Below are 23,257 nucleotides of genomic sequence, written 5' to 3' on the forward strand. Positions count from 1 at the left end.
AGATGTTAAAAATGGCTTTTCAATTTACGCATCATACATGTCATACCATGTCTCTTGTTTTGATTAGGTGACAGTTGATCCATGCATCATAGCAAAAATCATTACCGGTGCTGTGTCTGACTTCATTTTTGTTGTTGCTATTTACCATTGATTGTTTTGCTTTGTATTTATGGATTATGTTTGTCAGTTACACCCATTAATAACACAGATATTATAACAGAAAGGCAGAAACTCTACAGATGATGTGGATCATGCAGTAGCAACACCAATTACAATTATCATGTCAAATATGTTGTTTTTTTTGGGAGGAAGCAGAAAGCATATTCTGATTTTTTTCACGTTCACTTAAGTTTACTGACCTTCCACAGGTTAACAATGCTGAATGTGATATCATGTAGAGCTGAATTTGCCACTTTCTTCAATGGAGTTAAGTTGAAGTGTAATCATATATGTAATTGACGGACAAAAATGTAATAATAATGAAATCATTTGTTCGTATTGATATATCGTTAACGCTCTGTGAAAGTTCAACACTTGCAGCAGCCCTCCAGGCGATGGGGAGTTCACCACCTGTAGCTGTAGACGTGACAGATTCTCTTACCTTTAGTCCATCTTCAATCTGCAATACATACTTCACACACTTTATGGCTTGAAGAAAAAATAAACACTTATGTGAAATAGATCCAGGGCTGATATCTTTGTTAGTGCCCAGTCAATCTCTTCCATTTTACCTTTCATCCTGACTCATTGTCGGTATAGTTGTTATTGTGCTGACGGACGTGGCCACAGGGAGGCAATCTCACTCTGTAGCACTCAGCGTAGCAGGGGGGGCATGGAGGAGTCAAAGGTTATGAGCACTCAGGAGAAGTGCAGTCCACCACACCTTTGCCTTCTGTAACCACGATAGAAATGTACTAATTATTATATACCAGATAAAATTATATAGAGCTTGTCTAAGCAAACGCATCGTCCACCAGGACATCTGCATTATCTGCTATTTTCAAAATTTTCAAATTTTATTAGTATTGACCAAAATAAATGCACACCCTGGAACATATTTCTGCCCCTAAATATGAGAATAGCTGAAAGCTTTGGATATTTGGTTTCGATACAATAATCCATTTACTCTGTGTTAAAGATCTAAAAAAGCCACAAGAATTGAACGACATTGATATAAGAAGCTGATATTTTTTATGTACCTGCTGTGCTTTTACGTTTAAGTTTGTTTTAACAACCCTGCCTTTCCTTTATCACTGTTACCATCTTATTACCTCTTTAGTATACGAAGATTTTAATCATCAATGTACCTCTGCATGACTGTCAGTGATATGATGTATGAGTTAAAAGGTGAGATCATAGTAGTGGGATTTTTTTTACTAGAACACACACACACACACACGTTTATATATGTATTCAACATTTCCATAGCGCTATAAAATCCGATTAAAATGGGTATAGTACTGTTGTACGTTTTAATTGGACTCTACTGTATCTGTGGTACTCAGACATGAGTCTACAACTCCACGTTTTAAAGAGGAACTTGTCATTGGCCTGTGTCTGAGTGACAGCTTTTCACGCAATGAGCAGACAACATGGTTTCATCGGGTCCCGCCACTCTGGCAATTGCTGACCTTTCACTTCCTGACACAGCAGTTGTATTTAACACAGCTTGGTGCCCCTGGCGAGCTCACACACACGCACAAAGATATACACAGACACACAGCGGTGGCTTTGTGTCGGTTTAAAAACTCTGAACATGAACACGTGGAAAGGGAACTCTCGAACTCAGGGCGAACACATGCTATGTGCACACGTGCGTGGACCTTTGCACAGATTACCTGAGTTTTCCATACTACAAAAACCAGCATGGGTGAAGGTATACAATTACAGTATAGTAGGGGTTAGAACAAAAACGTACATAGCATTGTTATCTAACTGGAGAATTTAACACACAGCACATACAAACATTTTTTTTCACCAATAAGAGGAGAGACACAGAAAAACAGCAAAAAACTCCAATGAGACATCAACTTTTTCTTTAATTTCAAAATATTTTCCCAACAGGTTGAAACTAGAGGGTCCAAAGCCAATAAAGCCGTCTAGAACAGAAGCACCACTCATTATTGCTATGTCACTCTGCTGCGGGACAAGGCGTTCCGGGGTGGGGGGGCAAAGTGAACAAAGTCAAACACAGAGACCCACAGACACATTCACGCCGGCACACACATACAAAAGGAGCTATGTGAAACACAGTGGTGGTGATTCTTAAGAAAAATAAAAGCTGCAGATGTTCTCCACGGTGACTATGGACCTTGTTTCTAAAGCTCTGCCAACAAACTAATCCCCTAATCCTCACCTTTACATATCAGGGGGCATCTTCCGAATTTATCCCAAATTAAATGATAATCTATTGTAGAGTAGAAAAACTACAAATACAGACAGAGCTTGTTTAAAGATCATAACAGTCGCGTTTACGGCCCACCTTCAGGCACAATGGAGAACATACCCAGACGTCGGACAAAGCCATTTCATTCGGTCTGCAAGTTTCTGAGAGGAAAACTGTTTAGCGATATACGGAACGGAGGGAGGAGAATCGAGCAAAAACATACTGTAGTTGGAGGAGCTGAAAAAGGAGTGTGAACATGTGGGGGACGGGGGGCTGCTGGTTGTCCGTCTCTACTATCACAAGTCTAAAAAAAATGTCTGCATGGTACAAAAATCGTCAGTAAAAAAAGATGCTTTGCTGCCATGGAGTCAGAGGGGACGGGTCGGTGGACGCGTCCATGTCTTTACGCCTTCTCCTCATTAGCCTCCTCTGCCGCTTCAGTTTCCTGGAGGAAGGGAAAGGAAGGTTAAGGTAGGAAGTGTTTCACCTTGTTCTCTCCACAGGAAGACACCACTGAGAACAGCCTCAAAAAGCCAACCCACAACGTGGCTTGGTTTGGTCTGCCAAGATCCCCAGTGGGTTCATTCTGCATGTAACTAAATCAGCTGGAAGATGAAAGGTGATCTCTCTCTCAATAACCTTGCCACCCACTTGGCTGCACTTGGTTTTAGTTTGATGGGTCTGTTGCTGGAAGCTTCTTCACAGATTTGTCTGAATAACGTTACACCAGCCTCCTCTTCAGAGTTGACAAGTGATTAAATAACTCGGTTACGAAGCCAGCTTCTTGGAATAAGACAGATGTTTTCGAAACAGCAAAACACAGCAACTGACCTATTCAAGTTAAAATCTGACCTCAACTCTTCTGTGAAATGATTCAGGGAAAGAAATAGGTCAGGGGAGTTTCTGGAGCACAATTGAAGAAATAGACTGGCATTTTGGGAGGTGTTTTTAGTCACATGTGAAGGTCTCGTGTTTGTATGAGAGAAAGCTGGAGCCAGCAGCCTGTTAGCTTAGCATAACGACTGGAGATAGGGTGGAACAGCTATATATCTTTCTCTGTCAAATCAACTCTATCCATAAGTTTAACTTAATACATAAAGTTAAACATAAACTTATTCATAAAATTATACAAAAATATATATGTATAAGTTTAACTTCATTTACTCAAATCACTATCAAGTTATTTGATTTCTTCACACTAACTCAACATGATAGAAAACACTTCATTAAATGTGACCATTCACATTGAACTTGGTGTTACATGGACATTTAATATGCAATTGAAATACATAAAGTCAACGTTTTAGGCTTATAAATCTTTTTTTTGTGTATTATTCAAACAATTCCTGTGTACACCTGCATATGCATACTTTACTCTGGCACATGCACGCCCAGTGTACGTGAGTGGTCAAATGATGTGGGTTTTCAGTGTTAGTGTTAGAACGGTCTTATTTTAGTTCAGCCGACATGGTCTAAGAAAGTTGTGTAAATTGGTATGGAATGGACAACAAAAGGTCTGTTATGGTAACACAATGAGGCCTGTGGATTATTAACAATGTCTGCAACCTCGCTTCTGGGAAGTGTCCTTTTTCAATGGTTTGAGCAGTTGAGGTCCTTTCATCCCCAGTGTTTGGTGTTAGTGTCTGATATAGATATTTCAAAACCTGAGCAAAACAAATCCAAAGCTGACAGAATGCACACCAATAAAAATATGTCTGTGATTAGACTGAACTGACACCTAAATGTGAGACTGAGACCAGCTTCAAGTTGCCAGATGAAATGATCCTCAGTGAATATTTTTCAGGCTAAAATCATATGTTCACAAGATTGGCTTGTTTGACAGATACACACTTGCACACCACATAAGTGCAGTCTCTCATTGCTCTGAAAGTCTACTCACTGAATCCCATAAATCCTCTGGTATCAGCGGGATTCAACAGCATTGCAACGAGGCAAGCAAAATCCTGCTTGTGTGCGTGTGTGTGTGTGTGCACAATCTCACTAGAGTGAACATGTTCTGCCTGTTTTCTCTGCCTGGCCACTGGTGGAGCCGGCTGTCTATGAACACAGTGAGCCAATCACCTTCCACGTCACAACTCTGTGTTCGTGTGTGAAAAGTTGTCCTTGGCCCACTTCACTGCACACAGCACGGAAAACGCCAGACATCTTCTCCTTCACTCTCTCTCTCTGTCCATACACACAGCACTGCAAAGCACACTGGGTAAACGTTTGCTCGATTGTTGTGCAACGTCAGTATGAGTTATACTGTATGTTAGTGTCCAAAACACACACACACACACCAAAGATGGATTAGAGGCACTCGACCATACCCTTAACTCTGACTGTCTCACTCTGCCCTCTCACTGACATCAAGGAGGGAGCCGTGCTTCTGATGGACGAGACGCTGACAGACGGACGAGACACATAGATCTGTGTGTGCGTGTGTGTGTGTGTCAGCGTTCAAAGGTGTGAATGCAAAGAGATTATTAGTGATATGGAACAGATGTGGATATGCAGTGGGTGATGGAGACATATAGGTGTGGTGCATACACGTGTGTTCATGTTTATACACAAATGGACAAAAGAAGGGAGTAAAGATCGTTATTTTCTTCGTCTCTGATTGATTAAGCCATTAAGTCTTTAGGATCATTTTTTATCACCTCCGCCAAGAAGTTTGTCTCTTTGTAAGCGAAATTACGCAAAAACTACTCACCAATTTACTATTTTGGAGCGAATTTGATCCAGAATAGTTTTTTTTCACTTTCTTGTGAGACATTTTTGTGAATTTATCGAGAAATTATGCAGCAATCTTGATGAAAAAAATCTGGCCCATTTAGAGGACTGACATCTATCAGTTTGTGCAACTAGGTGCCTTGGCGGAGGTATGTGCTCTTCTGACTGCCAATCTAATTTTCCATGTACCTCATTGGTCTTGGTCTCTCCATTATGGGCGGGGCTGTCGTCCTTCTTTCCCTTGGTGGTTTTCTTTGCCTTGACCACCTTCTCCTCTACCACCTTCTGCATGTAAAAAAGAGGAAGAACAAACACTTCATATACACTCGATGATGACACACATTGTCAGAAACTGTGTCTTATGTTTGATCTCCTCATTTGGATTTGGATTCTAACTGTATAATTTGTTAAAAGACTTTTCAAACCAAAACTAATTCCATCCCAAATTCTAATGAGTATAAGAAAGTATTTGTTCTGTTCCTTGTTGCAGAATGACAGTGCTGCCTCTCATTACAGAACTGGGAAGACCAAATGTTGATTATGCTTCAGCAGGGAGTCAAAGTCATTAAAATAAATCTAATCATATAAATAAGAGTCGGAATTAGAAAGTTGGTGCTGCAAATTATAGTTTTATAACGCTGGCTGTAAAGTAGGTTTGCACCTGATTGTGTTTGTGTGCAAGCAGACATTAAGACCTTAAGAAGGGTGCTCAGTTATGGTGTGTGTGTGTGAGTGCTTTACCTTGACGATGGCCTTCTTGGGCTTGGGCTCAGGCTTGGGTGGGACAACTTTCTACAAAATTACACAAGCCAGTTAGGACTGACCAAACTCACATTATGAAAAGTAATTTAGTATTAAAGTATTTAATTAATCTTTTGTTCCCTCTCCTCTCTACACTCACAGTGCCATTATACAATAATATCTGCTTATTAATTCATTACACGTGGCAGATAGAGGATGGGGATATCTGCACTGGATCCCACTGTAAATGTTAATAATGATGAATACAGTACTTTAAAGCACTGAGATCCGACAGTATTATTGGTCTAAGTAGTTTAAAATATCTGCCACTGCTAAAAGCGCACTGACCTCAGACCACCGTGCAATGACTATATCAGACAGGAGTTTAACTTGTCACCATTCGGTGCGAGGCCAGTTTGCTGCAGAGCTTTTTACAGGCTGCTGAGTGCGGACCACGTTACCCCGGAGCCACGAGCTAACACTGACGCTACTGTAACAAAAATTAAATCATGTGATCCGTTCTCAGAATATCTCTGTATTTTTTCCTCTAGAAATTCCTGACCCTCTGCACATGAAACAATAATTTAAAAAACTGTACAAGTAGGAAATCATCTATGCTGAATCAGAATTTGGAAAACAAATGGAAGACTATACTGTGTCATAAAGAGCCGATAGGAGCTTATAAACAAACTGTCAGTGCTTGTTTACTGCTAGAAGAAAGTCACATTATTAAGTGAGTTGACCACTGAAGGAAATATCAAATCAAATCAGGGAACATGCAAAGATATATTGATTACATATTTAAATAGTAGAGGATACACATTGACATTTTGGGACAATAAACAATCTTATTCTTCTTTTCTTCTTGCCCATCTCATGTATATCTGTTACAATGAGACTAAAATATGGGGACACATTAGTAACTTCCTGGGTTCTCCGCAGGTCACTTAAACAAGACCAATCAGTGACTTGTTGATTTTACACTTGCGTTTGTCAATATAGAACAAAGCAGATATATAATGTGTTTATAGGTATTCTTTAGGAGTGTTGGGATGTGTATTTTTTTTTATACTTTGGCACGGAACAATTTCCCCTGTATCCAGGCAGATAAGCTAAGCTAATTAGCTGCTAGCTAGTAGTGAAGAGAATAAGAGCATTTCCCAAAATGTCAAACTCTTTAAGTACACATGCATATGTACTGAACAAACGCATGCAATAATATTCAGAACGGATGAGGTCAACACACAAAGTACTACATGGATAAAAACACAAGGTCAGTACGATGGAGCTGCATCATTACATAAAACTGACTTTGTGACATATTTATAATCTCACCAAGGTTGCCAGTTTTGATTACTTATGAGTATTTTAAGTATAGCGAAGAACTGATTTATACTGCTTTTTATTGTTTTTAGGATTTTACCTTATAAACCATGCAGCCCCACCTACTGTAGCTACAAGGTGTTAAACATAAAGATTGGACAAGGACAACATTGAAAAGACATACATACCAAGTCAGAAACAAGTCGTAATGTGTAAATTGCGCTGATCAAATCCATAAACTGATTAAGGACTTGTCTCTGAGCTTTGGTAATATGACAAGTTATTATCCCACAGGGATGAGGAAGGAGAGGACAGAGACAGGGGTGAAGACAGGACGGGGAGAACGAAACTCACCAGTCTAGCCGACCTTCTGCTGGGCTGCAGGAGCAAGGGATGATCAAGGAGAGAGAGAGACAGAGAGTGGCAGAGAGAGATATCAGTTGTACCTTTACGACCTGATCTGATCTTCTTGGTGACGGCTACAAGCCTGATCATTAACCTGTCATGTGTCTATTGTCTAACACACACAAACACACTCACACAAACACACACACACACACACACACTCTGAGTCTAAAGGGGGGGAAAAAACCATAGCACACAAACACACGTCGGAACACACACACAGCAAACAAACCACCAAAACATTTACCTCTTGTTTTGTGACTTTGGAGGCATCCTTGCCCTCGAGACCATCATTCTGCAGTAAATAAAACAACAAATAGAGAGACTGTTACCGGGGTGTGCAGGGCCACACAAACAAAAGCCCACCAACCATAACACGCACACACTTGGAGCATGATATTTCCCCTCTACAGTTCAAAATGGGTGATTATGAAAATTGGATTTGCTTCACTAGGGTATATTCTGTTAAGTGGCGCATGTGTAACTTATTATTTCTGTGAAGTTATGTAATTAACTAGGAGGAATAATAAAATAAATCATTCGGCAGTGTGGCTTTGGAAAAAGGTCAAAAGTTTAGAAACAGATGAAAAAATAATAAGAGTATTTTAATTCCCACTATATAGTGATGATATAATATTTGTGTGACTTGAGCTTAAACAATCAATTTCCAACATCAAATTAATCTGCAACTGTTTAATAATCAATAAACCATCCAATCTATGTATTTAGCAAAAATTCCCTGAATCTTTTATTAAGACGTGGTGGTTTTCTGAGTCTTTTATGATAATAAACAGAATATCCATCAGCCTGTGTTGGGGGAAACTGTTCTGTGACAGTCTATAGACCAATGGATAAATCACCAAATCCACAAAGCATTTCTTTAAAAGTAAAAATAATTATTGATTGCAGCTCTCTCCATGACACTTGTTTTGTGTATTGCTAAACTTAGCGAACAAAGTTGTGTGCCTATGGTAAAATCATAAAAACAAACAAACAAAAAAAACGGAATAAAATTAATATTAATAGCAAACAATAACGCTTATTCTTATATTGTCAAGCAGCCTGTAAGAGTATTTCATTAATCCAATTGTATGAAATATTTAGTTCTCAGAATCTTAGGTGTTAAAGCTCATTATTCACTACATTCACAAATATATAATCACATTTTTTCCTCCATGTTTGTAATCGTTTATGTACCAGTTGTAATTTCATATTACCTGATGGTGTTGAAGTATATGAAGGTGTGTGATTACCATTTTAATGGAGACATCTTGCTTAAATGGGGGACATGTAAGCAAGATGAATATAAACATGGATTGATTCGGACGCAGTGGTTGGATATTAATAAACAGTGAGAGGTGTCAGGTTTCATTTGGATCATGAACATACTTTCAGGCTGCAGGCAGGTAAGGACGGTGCGCACACGCGCGCGCGCGCATGCAGGCGGGCGGGCGCGCGCGCGCACACACACACACACACACACACACACACACACACACAATGTTGTTTCAGCCTGCAGGTTGGCAATCGCATGATTTGCATGTGGGCGACCTCCGCCCCTAGAGGCCCCCCATTCTCTGTCCTCAGAGGCGAATGTGCGCAGACAAAGGCGGTTTTTTAGATGGCAGAAAAGCCCGTTTCCGTGTATGCACTGGCACAATGCGCCGGAGCCCGTCGTGCGCCGCTGTTTAGACAGTGTCACGGCCCCTGTTAACACGGCGGCAATTGTCCCTGATCCCCTCTTTCTTTTAGTCCTTTCTCTCCATCGGGATGTGGCTCTGCTCAATTGGCGCCTGCACCACTCATCAGTACTGGAGAATTTAAACGAGACAGGGAGGTGGAGATCGTTTTTTTTATTTTTTTATTTTTTTGGTCTTCTTGTTAGTTTACAGATTATTCGGAATCTGTAAGTCTCATATGTGCCTGGGTGGATGGCGCACATCAGAAATAGCATTGCGCACGTCTCCTACGGGGTTTACGCATCCATCCGTCCGGCGGGTCGCTCTGACTTTCACCAGTGCGCACGGTGGATAGGGAAGTGACAGATAAAACGACAACAAGAACGGCCATTGACACGAGCGCGGGGACGAGTATAATGTAAAAAGGGTGAAATGTTGCTGATAAAACATCTCACATACGCGCAACGACGCGTAAAACACACCCGAATCGCCGCGCACCGAGAGACGCTTCCTCAAACTTTGGCGTCACCTCACCTGCCTCGACGTCGCCATAAAATCGCGCACAGCAAATTTCCCCCTCAAATGCAAGAGCAGAAAAAACTACAGTGAAGTAGAAAATGGCACAAACCACACTCACCTTTCTCTTCGGCATTTTTACGCGTGAATTATTCTCCACAAGGCGCGGGGGGAAATAATTTTAAGGTGATGCCGGAAGGTCCAAGAGATGTGAATTTGAACTACCTCGAAATACAGGATCAATATCTAAGCACCTTCGATAATATGTTGATTATATGCACTCCCCCAAAACTCTATACCTCCCACAGCCATTGGGTAGAGGAGTCAAAATCCTTTCCTGCGCTGACTCCCCATTGGCTCTCCCCGCGACTATGTAAATGAAAGCTTTGCGGCCATTGGTTGGAATTTAACAGAGGCTTCTCGTGATTGGCTCCGCGCTCTTTGTGCGCAGATCTCACTAGACTGCGATGGCTGAGAGGGAAAGCGGAGACAGGCCAATGAAAGCCGGGGCCGACTCTCGGTGAATCTGGGTAATGTAGGAAGAAAGAGACAGTGACGGACAGAAAGAGAGAAAGAAGGAATGTTGTTAAATAAAACACAAAGAACCAGAAAAGCAGGCACAATGGCACAATGTCAGCCAGAGAGCAGCTCCAGAAAACTATTGTGTCTGCAAAGTTTCTCTGTCACAAAGAGCTACAGTAATGACACACTACTGATTTACACAGAATACACATAGGCCTGCAGCAATGGCACCAGTCCTAGCATTAACATGATACTAAATAAAACAATACAATCGATACACTTCACTATGTTTATATTTATTCTTTTTTATTTTATTTATTATATATGCATACTTGAGTCCAACATGTAAATGTGCCAGATTTAGCCATACAGGCCAGTTTTCATCATGCAGTCCCCGACAGGTTGATGGTCAATAACAGACAGTACATGCACATAGCACATGAAATGCACAAAACAAAAAAAATCATAATCAGCACAATGGCCAAACCACTTCTCCACATGATATGTTTGAATGTCCTTTAACCGGTGTGTTAGAGCTGGAGAGGGAGTTTATATAGGTGTGGTGTTCCAGGTATATGTTGCTTGATAAGAAAAGGCGAAAATGCACTTTTTCTATTTGGTATTTCACTGTCTCTTCTGTAAGGAGCTTTGGTAAATGAGTAAATAATACACTCAGTGATTGGAGAGGTGGGAGGCAAGTCCTGTTAATTGTTATACACAAGTAGAATATCTGCAAGTTTGATGATGTTTTCCCCAATTTAAACCACTTATTTAGTTAAAATTTTACATGGATGATACATGGATAATAATCAGATTTTATTATAAAAATGATATTATTACTATTACTTTGGCTGCTGTGTGCAGACATGGCATTTGGGGCAGGGCAACGTGGTTGGAAAGCAATAGTTTGCCCTATGGAGGTTGGCTGCAGGGGTTTCATTGCAACATCCACCATCAGGTTGCTCAAAGATCTGGGGGATCCACGGACAAGCCCTGCGCCAGACCATAAAAGAAACATCACTCAGGGCAGAAGGCTGCAGCTAATGGCTCTGGATCAGGAGGAAAGATCCCAACTGGGCCCCAAGATGCTAGGGACATGCACCCAGGTCTGATCAACCTGTGGTGGGCCTGTCTTAGAAGAGGATGTCTTGTGATGATGCTAAGGTACACAACTGAAGATATGCCCCTAACATCCGATAGAATCAACTGGTGGTAGGCATTAACGAGTGCGGTAAAACATACAAAGGATATTCTCCATCTTGTCTTATGTTCTAAAATGTGTTCAGTTTAAAAAGGCCTAGAGGTAATGATGTCTGATCTACTGAGCGACCATCTTACTACTGCCATACAAGCCAGTAGCCAGTCAGATTTACCTTTAGCCTCAGCGTACCCTCAAGATCGGCCTGTATCGTTAATTATTAATTTAATTAATTACAAAGTCAAAACACTTGATGATGCTAAGGTCCACAACTGAAGTTATGTCCCTAACATCCGCTGGTGGCGACTAACATCTACTGGTAGTTGGTAACTTAAATTGTGCGTAAGACCTTCAAACGTACAAGGGATATTCACATTAGACCAGTACCTGATCCTTTTTGGGTGGTTTCTTTTATGTGAGGGTAAAACAGTGTCAGACAGGTGTATGAACCACTTACCATAAGGCTGATACTACAATTTATACCAGTGCTTTTAAGATCTGCACATGTCACTTTGTGGATTTCAATGGAATTTTTTTATCGAAGATAACATGAGGCCCAGAGAGATGCTGATGTTGCACTAAAGCTTGAGTGTGCAGCCCGCTGTGTGAAGAATACATGGATGTAACACCTGTAGGAAAGACTGTATCTTATTATGATATAAGAAACTGTGCTTAATGTTTAATGGAAACAGGTCACATCCCGTGAAATGATCAATCTGCTAACTATTGGCAAAGATACTGATCCAGCAGTGTTTAAAGTATCCATGGATTTTTAAAAACTAGGATAAGTATGTTCTCATAGGAGGTTTGGTCTTGAGTGCCTCTTAACACAGCCCAAGTGTCCCTGTGGCTAAAGAGGAAGCATGTTCCACTCTGGTAAACCTGTCTCATTGGCCCAAGCGTCCTGCTGGTCAGCCAAATGGGCCCTGCGATTGGGTCCAGAGTCCCAGAATTTACTCAATTTCTCTTCTCTTCAGCCCAAACCCCATACACAACGGTTCATTTTCTTCCTTTTTTTAAAAAAAATCGAGCCACTGTCCAAATATGATAATAAAATATCACTAACACTCATTTGTTGTAGTTAAAATCCGGATTGTTTCAAATTATTCTTCATTATATTGTCTTGCTGGAATATTGATTGACACAGGCTGCCATGTCAATGCACACATTTGTACCAGTTGTAGAGAGCAGAATCTTTCTATAGCGCTTGAATATTCAATTCTCTATTTTCATGAATGGTGTTTGACTTTAAAAAACGTGTGAACCATCCTCAGACAGGGATAGTATACTATCAAAGGTGAATGCTGCCACAACCTACTCATATTTAATTTTTTATTGTTTTGGAGGGATAATCATACTCAGTCCCTGCCAGAGAGGCTCATTTCTAAGTCAGTGATAAAAGGGCCCCAGTGCTTCCAGCAGAATGGTGATATCTGCCACAAAGAACATCCAGACTGTTTCCTACACAACAATGGCTTTCACCACATTCCACAGTGTTGAACACCGTTTTAAAAACACAATGACCATAAAACACGTTCTACAAAGAAATCAAGCACCAGAAAACCACCACAACATTCTTGAGCAACACCACAATGGATAGAGCGAAAGACAGAGAGAGATCAGACCTCTCACAAATCTCACAAAGAGACAGAGCTTTCCTGTTCAAACAAACAAACAAACACACAAAAAAAAACCTCATGCCCACATGGATGTGAATACACAACTGTTTCAGGAGTCAACCCAGAACACACAGGAGCAGGTAGCATGATGGCTGCTCCGCTGTTCCCATAGATTCACACCGTCAGCTAAATGGAGGGTGAAAACACAAAGACAAGTACAACACATAGATGCAGAAAAAAGCACAAAAGGAATCCACCATGAAAAGAAAGAATCGGCTCCAAAATATTTTTGAAACAAATAAATATTCTTTAAAAAACATTGTTGTTGTAGCTGTTTTTTTGGTCAATTATTGTTATCTCTTAGTTTGAATTTTTCATAGGTTTATATTAAGATATAAATAAATGACAAAATGCAGAACAAAATCATTATTAATATAATAATAATAATACGCACTGTGGTAAATATGCAACATATAAAGAGCTACTTTATTACACACTAAACCAAACGGACATTTGAGATAAATGTTGACCTCCACAACTAACCTTAGCCATAACCTTATATATTAAGTTTATTTCTCTGGGACAGTGCATATTAATAACACTGTAAATATGCCAGAATTAGTCAAGAGGTTAATTTTAATCTGCGGTCCCTGAACAAGTGTAAAATCAAATCAAAGAACAAACAACATATTTCATGTTTGAAACAGTTATCATGAGATAGCAGTTAAAAAACAAACCGGTCCACTAGGGTTAGGGTTAGGTCTTTTTTTTCCAGCTCTTCTAGAGCTTTCAATCATACCACATGATCTTCATCAGCAGTCGGACATGCCCAGATTTAGTGCAATAGATATTCATATTCTCCTTTTTTGTGGTCACTTGAAGGACCTCTTGCGTAGGATCATAACCACAAATCAAGGTCATGAAAATAATAATAATAATAAAGACACTGTAACAGCAAATAAACAGTGTCACATGAAGAGAGTGGAGCTGATTTGTTCAGTAAAGAGATCTGAGTGTCTCTCTGTGTGTGTGTGTGTGTGTGTGTGTGTGTGTGTGTTTGGGAGGGGGGGGGGGATCAGAAATAGGCTCAGTGTGAACACGCAGATACATAACTGAAATGTTTCTTTATAACACAGCATGAGAAGAGCCAGAGTGAGGTGTACACAGCACACGAGCGACACCTTGTGGACAGTTTTAGTCATTGCTGTTGCAGGGCGGATATTGCATTATCATATGCCACAAAAAAAAAGGATACTGACAGAATTAAAACAACAAGGTCTTTGAACTGTGATATTTTTAGCATCATTTGTTCTGCTTTCACATCTGCAATACCCCGGAATTAACTATTATTATTATTACTATTATTATTGAATTGATCTGACACTAAAAGTAATTGGATTTTAACTATACATATTTTGTATTCATTTATAATGGCCTCCTGGATCCTCCTCTTCCTCCTCCCCCCCCCCTTCCTCACCCTACATTACGTCATAAGGACCCGCGCACTTGTCGATCGCGGTGTATTTCTGGTGATGCAGCTCTCCAGCCGCCGGAGCATGCCCTTGCTGGACGGCCCGTTGTCTTCCGCCTGTGTTCAGGTCGTTTTTACCCCCAGTAAATAAGACGTTTGTATTAAGAGAAGGCTTTGTGGACACGCAGCAGGTCAGCAGGGGCCGAGGCTGTTTATCTGTGCGCGCAGGGAGGAGCGAGGCGAGCCGCTGCAGGATCAGATAACGAGGTGAGCTTGTTGACACCATTTGCATTTGGGCATTTGTTTATTCCTCCCCTGCCTAAGAGTCATCCGCTCCACACAGGTGACATGCACTTGCTGCTGCTGCGTGTGTGTGTGTGTGTGTGTCATTGTTTCAGAGCTGCGTGTTGTCGCTGTTAGCGCTGCAGCACAAAAGCCTGTTCCCACATTCATGTGTCAGACTATGATCAGACAACTGGTCATGTGTAATTATACGTGCACTGCATCCTGTACCCCCACCGCCAGTGTCTGGCCTGTGACATCTTTGTTTGTTGGTGACGTTACAGTCTTAATGTGGAGCTGGATATATTAAACTACTGTCAGTGCTAAGAAAGGTTATCGTGATGCGATGGAGCCTTTTCTGAACCAACTTCCCATTTGCTTAGTCATCATATCAACCCAGGAAGGATTGTGTTAATTATTAATCTGTCGACTAGTTTTTCTAATCGATTGATAATGTTTACAAATAGTGCAAAATGGTTCAAGAATATAATGGTATACAAGTGAATGTGCGGTATATCTGAGAAACTGGAATCCGGAAATGTACACCATTTCTGCTTTGTACATGACTTATGTTTATCACAATAGTTGTCAATTAACCTTTATATTAATCTATGTATTATCCTATTACTAGTCAACGAAAATGAACCTCTCTCACTTGTGTGGAATGTGTTGTAAGCAAACAATCCTTAAATATTTTTTATGATTTATGGGGAAACTAATCGGAAGAGTCATTTCACATGAAAATGATCATTAGCTTCAGATCTATTAAAGACACTTTATTGTCTTCTATGAAATATCACTGTGGTGTTATGATTTCCTACGGCTGGAGCTAATGGGCTTTAACCAAACCACTAACACAATCCGAGAACTAAAGTGTGTGTGGGCAGGGTTGATGACGACTTTTATTATCCAGACTCAGGTTCCAGATGTAATACAACACAACATTAAATAAAATACATAGAAAAGTCCAAAAGAAATGAAAAACATATTTAGACATAATGACAACTAGAACAATGGCTCCACAGTAGGGATTGGTACTGTGTTGTGCTAAACCTAATATTTTATAAAACCAAGATGATTTCATTTTCTGTAGTAATTGAGCTGGAAAATAAATGACTTATACTTCCCATGGACAATAATGGACTTATTTTACTTTGCACAATCCATTCTCTAGTGATGATTTACAACGTATTGCACAATCCCTTCCCTGGAGCTTAAAATATTTATATATTTAATTTAAATTTTGTTATAGTTATAACACACCACTGCAAGTGTTTGAGTCCACAAAACACTTTAGGAGTCTCAGGGGTAAAAAGCAATGCAGCCAAATCTAGTACAATTGAAGTAAATGGTGACCAATTCTTCAAATGTAAAACAGAAACTAACATAAAATGCCTCCATACTGCTCCTGTGGTGTCATCCAAGAGTCCGTAAGCCCCGGCGTTCAAATTCGACTGGAACCAAGTTCATTTACACCGTGTTTTTAGCCTAAATGTCTTAAACACTTTACCCAACCCTCTATCGGCATAGTGGCGAGTAGATAGAGTGAATTTAAACTTTTGGGTGAACTATCCCTTTAAGTAATAATCTCATAGCATCATTATAAGCGGGTAAATCACGAAATGTGAGGTTGATTGCTTTGTCACAACCAGTATTTCTGTGTACTTTCAGGTTGTGTCTCCACACACTGCACTATGCCAGGCCGCTTTCTGCGAGGAGGCTGCTGTCCTCTGCTCCGCCTGTGGGCCCTGCTGCTGCTGCTGCTGCCTCTGGCCTCCCTCCACAGCCTGAACCAGCGCGGGAGCAGGGGCCTCGGTGCGAGCAACCGGCCCAAGCTGCTGCTCGTGTCCTTTGATGGCTTTCGCTGGGACTACGTCGACCGGGTCCCGACGCCCAACTTCCACAGCATCATGGACCAGGGCGTGATGGTGGAGAAGGTGGAGAACACCTACATCACCAAGACCTTCCCCAACCACTACAGCCTGGTGACGGGTCTGTATACGGAGACGCACGGCATCGTGGCCAACGAGATGTACGACCCCGTCCTCAACCGCTCCTTCTCCATGGAGACGGACAGTATTTATGATTCAAGGTGGTGGGAGGAGGCGGTGCCCCTCTGGGTAACCATCCAGAAAGCCGGAGGGCGGAGCGGGGCTGCGATGTGGCCTGGGTCTGACGTGAAGATCCACGGCATGTTCCCCTCCCAGTTCCTCCACTACAACGCCTCAGTCTCCTTTGAAGCCAGAGTGGAGCGGATCATAGGGTGGTTCTCTGCGCCTAAAGAGGACGCGGTGGATTTTGGAGTCCTGTACTGGGAGGAGCCAGACGAGAGCGGGCACCAACTGGGGCCTCAGAGCCCCCTCATGGACGCAATCATCGCCGGAATCGACGAGAAACTCGGCTTCCTCATCAACGAGCTGAAGAAGGCCGGGCTGTTTGAGAAAGTGAATCTCATAGTGACCAGTGATCACGGGATGACGCAGCTTTTCACTGATAACATCATTGAACTGGATGAGTACGTGACCAGAGACCTGTACACCTGGGTGGATAAGAGTCCGGTGGTGGGGATACTGCCCAACGAAGGTATCACTTTCAAACAATCAATAGTGACACTTAAGGAAATGGACTCCAGTCTTACAACATTATCAATATCAATTATTGGATAGAAATCCTGAAATACACAAAAAAACGTAAAATATAAACTGTTAGTTGTAAATTTTACTTTGATTTGTTTCTTTTTTGTTTTGTATATACAAATAAAAGTAAGTTAGACTAAAGAGGGAAAAATAGAACTAAGTAGTAACTGATAAAATAAGTTGAATTCCTTCAAAATGTTTAGGTTTTATGTGAAGTTTACCACAATGCAGTTCAGCAATGCATGACATCACCCCATTCAAAGTGAAAGAGTTAGGAGGAATACATTTTCAATGCAGGATCAAATATGCTGAAAAATGTTGTCTTAACCAAATTTAATCTGCCATTTAGTTACACTGTGCTGATCTCTTACAACCTATGTATGTGCATTTACTTTTAATCCAGGATCCTTTCTTTAGCTAAACATAGATATTAGGTGAATTTCTTATTTAGTGTCCACTCATTCAGAAATTCCATTTTTGTATATTTGCTTCTCTTCCAGGGAAACTGGACGAGGTGTATGACAAGCTGGTGGACGCCAACCCAAACATGGCGGTCTACAAGAAAGAAGATATTCCCGAGCGCTTCCATTACCAGCACAACAGGAGGATCATGCCCATCATCCTGGAGGCCAAAGAGGGCTGGACCATCCTGCAGAACCGGACCGGGTCCTTCATGTGTACGTTCACAAGCCCGATAACTCTGTGCTGACACAATATTCTGCTTTACACATCAAACAGGTTTTTCAGCTCCTATTAATAGCTCCACAGTATTTTTTTCTTCACTCACTGAAACTCATGTTTTATTAGCTGTAATTAACAAAGGAAGCCACTTTTGTGTCTTGGAAGCAGCAGGGATGTGTGAGTGGGTGTGGATGTTCTCCCTTGTGCCATTATGCTTTTCCTCTTAATCCAATTCAAATCAAGCAAGTATTTCTCCTCTTTAGATTGGAGAGCGCGTATCGCGGGCACAGCAGCAGCTAATTTCACCACTTCCTTCTTCCTCTTTAGCAGAAGGGCTGTTAATCAGTAAAATGACCCTGTGGCAGGAAGAAGAACCTGCTGACTCTGTTCTGTGACGACTGTGTGCGAGACTGTGCAGCTACATTTGTGTAATGTGATGCTCTGCTGCTGCATGTCAGGAGATGTTTGTACCGTCCTGTTGTTTCAGCAGCTGGCTGAATTAACAGTGATAATGCAGACATTCTTATTGTTGTTTCATCACGTTACACCACACAAATACAATCTGCAGCATCATTCTCCCAGTCTGTTTAAACTATGTGACGCCTTCTTCTTCTTCTGTTCGGTTTATTGGCGGGTGCATTAGCGCCATCTACTGTGATGCCTCTACTCAGTGTTTATTAAGTACACACGTCACGATTGTGAATGTGGCAAGTTCCTTTTAACCAAATGCTTGTGATGTTTCCTTATGTTTTATTGAAAAGCCACTTTTCCACAAAAAAACAACACTAATCAATATCTGGCTTTTATCTTCTATGAATGGATTCAATCATCAGTCACATCAGGGTCAAATGACTCTGCAGTAGACATTGGATTTGATCTGTTCTGGCTCTAAATGGCAGTGATAAACTGAGTGAACTCGCCTATTTGGCAAAAAAAACGAAGTGAGAGCTTCTCAGTTTAACAGTGCATTTGTGACGTTGAACATGATGCATCGAAGGAAAATAGGGAGAGGCAAACTTCTCTTCTGGCAATGGGAAAGGAGTATATCACCTTTTTTTGTGGGTTTAATACCTTTGGTGTAAAAGAGGTTTAAGTGTCATTATTTGGTTCTGAAACTGCTTTCAGAAAGAATTCCAGACATTTTCCCAAAACTTTTCAAAGGGGCTATATGTGAGAGCACAAATGTCTGAGTTGCCTAACCTTTCCTGCCAGCACCCTCTGAAAATGTCAGTGAGAATGAATCAGAAAAATCTCCTGAAAATTCACAGCGAGCAAGCTGATGATGTTCTGACCTTCTTCTTCTTCGCTGCCTATGTTTTTTGTTTTTTTTTACGTTTATGTTACCTCCAAATATCAGACGCCCATATACTCATACATTTGCCTTCTTTTGCGTGTGTATATAGATATATAGAAAAATTTGTAAGAATCATAAAAGCCATTACTATATAATGTTACTACAGGTCAAAAAATACACAGAGTACCTTTAAGGAAAGTCTGAGATACTGTATCTGATTGGATGGTTGCTGCCATCATTGAATAACTGTATTGATTTTACTCACAGTGAATCCTGTCAGGGAGCTAATGGCACTGATAAATGTTGGCAGCAGCAGTTAGCCACTCTTAGCCTCCATCAGCTCTTTGTGCTTGTGTGTTTTGATCCAATCTTCAGTTCTGCCGTGTGACTGATAAAGCAGGAACCTGTCGGCCGGGCCGAGCAGCGATCGTCGTGAATCACCACATCTGATCCCATAAATCTTTAAACTGAAAAGTGCTGTGTGTGACTCATGGGATGTGGAAACTGGAGACGTATAGATTAAGAATGAAGGAATAATGAAAATCAAAGCATTACATTTCCTTATGCACACTTTTTCTTGTTTCTTTTCCCTCTCTCCAGTGGGAAACCATGGCTACGACAACACCCTCCGCAGCATGCAGCCTGTGTTCGTGGCTCGCGGTCCAGCCTTTCGCCAGAATTACCTGAAACCCTCCATGCGCTCCGTCGATCTCTACCCTCTCATGTGCCACATCCTCTCTGTGCGCCCTCTGCCGAACAACGGCTCCCTCTCGAACGTTCGGGACCTGCTGTACCCTGAGGAGGCTCCCCCCACGCCCAGTGCCCCTCCCAGGGTCGACGAGTACTCCTACGCCCCCGTGGTGGGCACTTTCATCAGCGTGGTGATGGTGCTGGGCTTTCTCATGTTCTACATCAGACAACTGACGCTCAAGCAGCTACCCTCGCTGAAGCACAGACGCAGGGAGATGTCGCAGCCCTTGCTGCAAGAGGACTTGCACCTGTAGCCGACGAGACAGAAAGGATAGCAGACGTAAAAAGAAGAGGAGGTATCGCTCCCCAAGGTAGTCTGCTCTGCCCAGAAGCATCCCCTGAACACCTACTCTACACGAGTAATTTGCCATTGTGCTGCTCCTTTATTAGATGGAGAGCAAGAGAACTGAATGTGACCTCGCAATCATGTCGAGAGCTTTGCCCAAAGTGTGAGGGGGATGTGAAGGGTTTGCTTCTGGTGTAGGATCTAAATAATAAACCTTTACATGGGCTTTATAGTGGCTTTGCTTTGATTGTGAATTTTACCTAATATCATCTCATTGTTTTCATTGTCGCGTACAAAGTAAAAAAATCAATTAAAAGCTGAGATTTTAACCTGTGATTCTGGCAAGTAGGAAGCTTTGGTGGCCAAAACTTTGACTTGGATAGGATTACGGTGTCGGTATGCTTGAAATGAATTAGCAGCTGTTAGGAACAGCTGCACTCAAAAGGCAGGGTGAAAAGCTTGCCATCATAGAAAGGGATGGAAGCAATAATATAACTGCGCACACTTTTAGACAATCTTTCCTTGATGGCTTTCATAGTGCGGCACTCTTGTGTGCTGCAGGAAATGCGTGAAGACATGAAGGGATGTTTTCCGGAGTTTTTCTTTCAAAAGAAGAAAGGAAGCTATAGATTTTTTAGGTCAGACAAAACAGGAGATTTTGTGGAACAGTCAGACAAGGAGTGGTGTGTGTGGGTAGAATATTCAAAAGGCGGGACATGACGCGTAAATTCCACTGTAGAAATCACTGTTTTTGTTTACAGCACATCGACACCGGTGGACCCTTCTCGCCAAAAGCTCTGGAATCTTGTCGTCTTTCCATGTTGACATCTCTGTCGTCGTGTTCTAGGTGTATGACACATCTTTTTGATCCTGAGATATTGTATTCTTCCAGTTACGCGTCGCTTGTTTGAAACCACTTTCTCGTGGGGATTTTTCCAACAATGTTCCTTCTGTATTCTCACATGGGCTCACTCCATGGCTCAGACATTTTACGAGGGGGCTGGCAGGAACAAGTCCCAGAAAATGTCCTGAGCGACTGACTGACATTTCTCACATACAGCCCCTCTGGAAAATCTCAAGAAAATGTCCGGACTTCAGTGCGTGTCTGAGTCAGTTTAAGTGAAGTATTTTATCTTTTGAAGCATACTGACACCTTAACTTCAGGTAGTAACAGTGAAATGGCCGGCAGTCGATATGGTTTACTGAAAGTATTTTCGTATATTCTACTGGGGCATTCACACCAAACGAGAAGAGAACTTTCGCGTTGTACTACTCACGCAAGTTTGGCTGCGGGACTATTTGTGTTTACGCGAGGTAACACAACCCACGAATATTCGCCCGTTCTCCTCGGGAAAAGACAGGAGGACTACTGGCCGCCCTTCCTGAGGCTGACCAGTGGCTGGTTTGGTCATCTGCTCGCTCAGGATGGTGCAAGGACCATAGTCTGGTGGGTTTGACTGGCTTTCTTTTGTGCCATTCACATCGCGAATTTGAGTCCGTTCACATCTTTGCGTTGACTTATGTAGTCAAATTGGGGGTGAAATTTGCTTCCTGTTTGTGTGAACACAGGAAGGGAGAATTCGAGGCCTTGTCAGAGTTTTTTCCACCAATTCCTCCGCTTGTGCTGAATTAGAAGCTACCTTGTGATTATAAATGCTGTGATTTAGCTGAAGTATTAAAAACTCAACTCGTCTCAGGCTGGGCTCAGTGTTACTTCTGAATGTTAGCTGGACGCACGTGTTCCAGTGAAGGCTCGACCAATGTGCCAGGCTACTGCTCACACGCGTAGGTCATTCCACGAGCCGACCATGTCACGACCTTGCTCTTTTAGTAGTCAGCTACCATTTGCCTTTTAACTTAAGTGGAGAACATCTTTCTTTAGGTGTGCAATCATTTGTGTGTAAGTTGGTCTTATTTGTATGTGTGTAGCGTTTTTGTTGGGAAGATATTTTTCTGTATAGACAAGTGTGTACTCCACTCATCCTCACGTGTCGACTGTCATAACCACGGCCATTTGTTGGTGAAATGTGAAGTGCAATTGCTATTGGTCAGTATTTTGTCGTTGGGATAATAAGGGTTTCGGTGTTGCTGGGTTGAGAAGACTTCTTTTGGCCCCTGATTTGCACTACAGTACAGAACTGAAACACAGCGAAGGGGCAGCGGTCGGATGCTTTTTTTTTTAGCTCATGTAAACTTTGCACTCCTTGTTCGTAGTTGCTATTTGAAACAATAGAAAACATTAGGAGCCTCTTGCCAAAAAGCTTTGATCAGTGTAAGCATTGAAAGTTGAGTAGAATCCAAATCTGTCAGTAAATTACTTTTTTTTCAGCCTATTTTAAGAAAGAATTGGTTAAATTTTCTTCTCATGCTTTTAGATGCATTGACTAATAACTGTGCCCAAAAGATGACAGACATCACTGTGAGAAATTACTTTTTACTAAATTTAAATAAATTGAAAGCATTTATATGGAAAATATAAATTTTCTGATGAGGTTTTATGAAAGCAGTGTTGTCTGATGATTTTTCCCCTACAGAGAAAGGAAATATATCCATACTATATTTAAAAGATTAATTTGAAATGGTTAGATTCAATATTAGATCAAGTTAATATATGTTTTATTATTACCTTGGATTTGAAATATGGATATTTAATATGATTTACAAATTAACTATCTTTGCCATGTTAATGCAATTAAACAGTCTATGAGAAACTGAATGGATTGCATTTCTCTTTA

General features: G+C 41.3%; 2 protein-coding genes across 6 annotated transcripts; one reads left to right on the plus strand and one right to left on the minus strand.

The window, feature by feature from the left end:
* Positions 1 to 2,019: 2,019 nt before the first annotated feature.
* On the minus strand, positions 2,020 to 10,097 carry hmgn3 (high mobility group nucleosomal binding domain 3). 5 transcript variants are annotated; one of them, XM_047338081.1, is made up of 7 exons: positions 9,905 to 10,086; positions 7,836 to 7,883; positions 7,538 to 7,561; positions 5,861 to 5,911; positions 5,309 to 5,404; positions 4,717 to 4,816; positions 2,020 to 2,831 (listed from the first exon to the last, which is right to left on the minus strand). In XM_047338081.1, the coding sequence occupies exons 1-7, from the start codon at positions 9,917 to 9,919 to the stop codon at positions 2,824 to 2,826; spliced, it is 342 nt and encodes a 113-aa protein (XP_047194037.1). In that variant the 5' UTR covers positions 9,920 to 10,086; the 3' UTR covers positions 2,020 to 2,823. The 5 variants fall into 5 exon arrangements, with proteins under 5 accessions (XP_047194037.1, XP_047194036.1, XP_047194039.1 ...); XM_047338080.1 differs by lacking the exon at positions 9,905 to 10,086 and adding an exon at positions 9,802 to 9,860; XM_047338083.1 differs by lacking the exon at positions 7,538 to 7,561 and having other exon boundaries at positions 9,905 to 10,097.
* A 4,502-nt stretch (positions 10,098 to 14,599) lies between these two features.
* On the plus strand, positions 14,600 to 23,238 carry enpp5 (ectonucleotide pyrophosphatase/phosphodiesterase 5). Its single transcript, XM_035143531.2, has 4 exons — positions 14,600 to 14,860; positions 16,547 to 17,458; positions 18,012 to 18,188; positions 20,087 to 23,238. Exons 2-4 carry the CDS (start codon positions 16,570 to 16,572, stop codon positions 20,488 to 20,490), a joined length of 1,470 nt encoding a protein of 489 aa, XP_034999422.2. The 5' UTR covers positions 14,600 to 14,860; positions 16,547 to 16,569; the 3' UTR covers positions 20,491 to 23,238.
* The last annotated feature ends 19 nt before the right edge of the window (positions 23,239 to 23,257 follow it).

The sequence above is a fragment of the Hippoglossus stenolepis genome, chromosome 20, assembly GCF_022539355.2.
Source record: "Hippoglossus stenolepis isolate QCI-W04-F060 chromosome 20, HSTE1.2, whole genome shotgun sequence".
Taxonomy (NCBI): Eukaryota; Metazoa; Chordata; class Actinopteri; order Pleuronectiformes; family Pleuronectidae; genus Hippoglossus; species Hippoglossus stenolepis.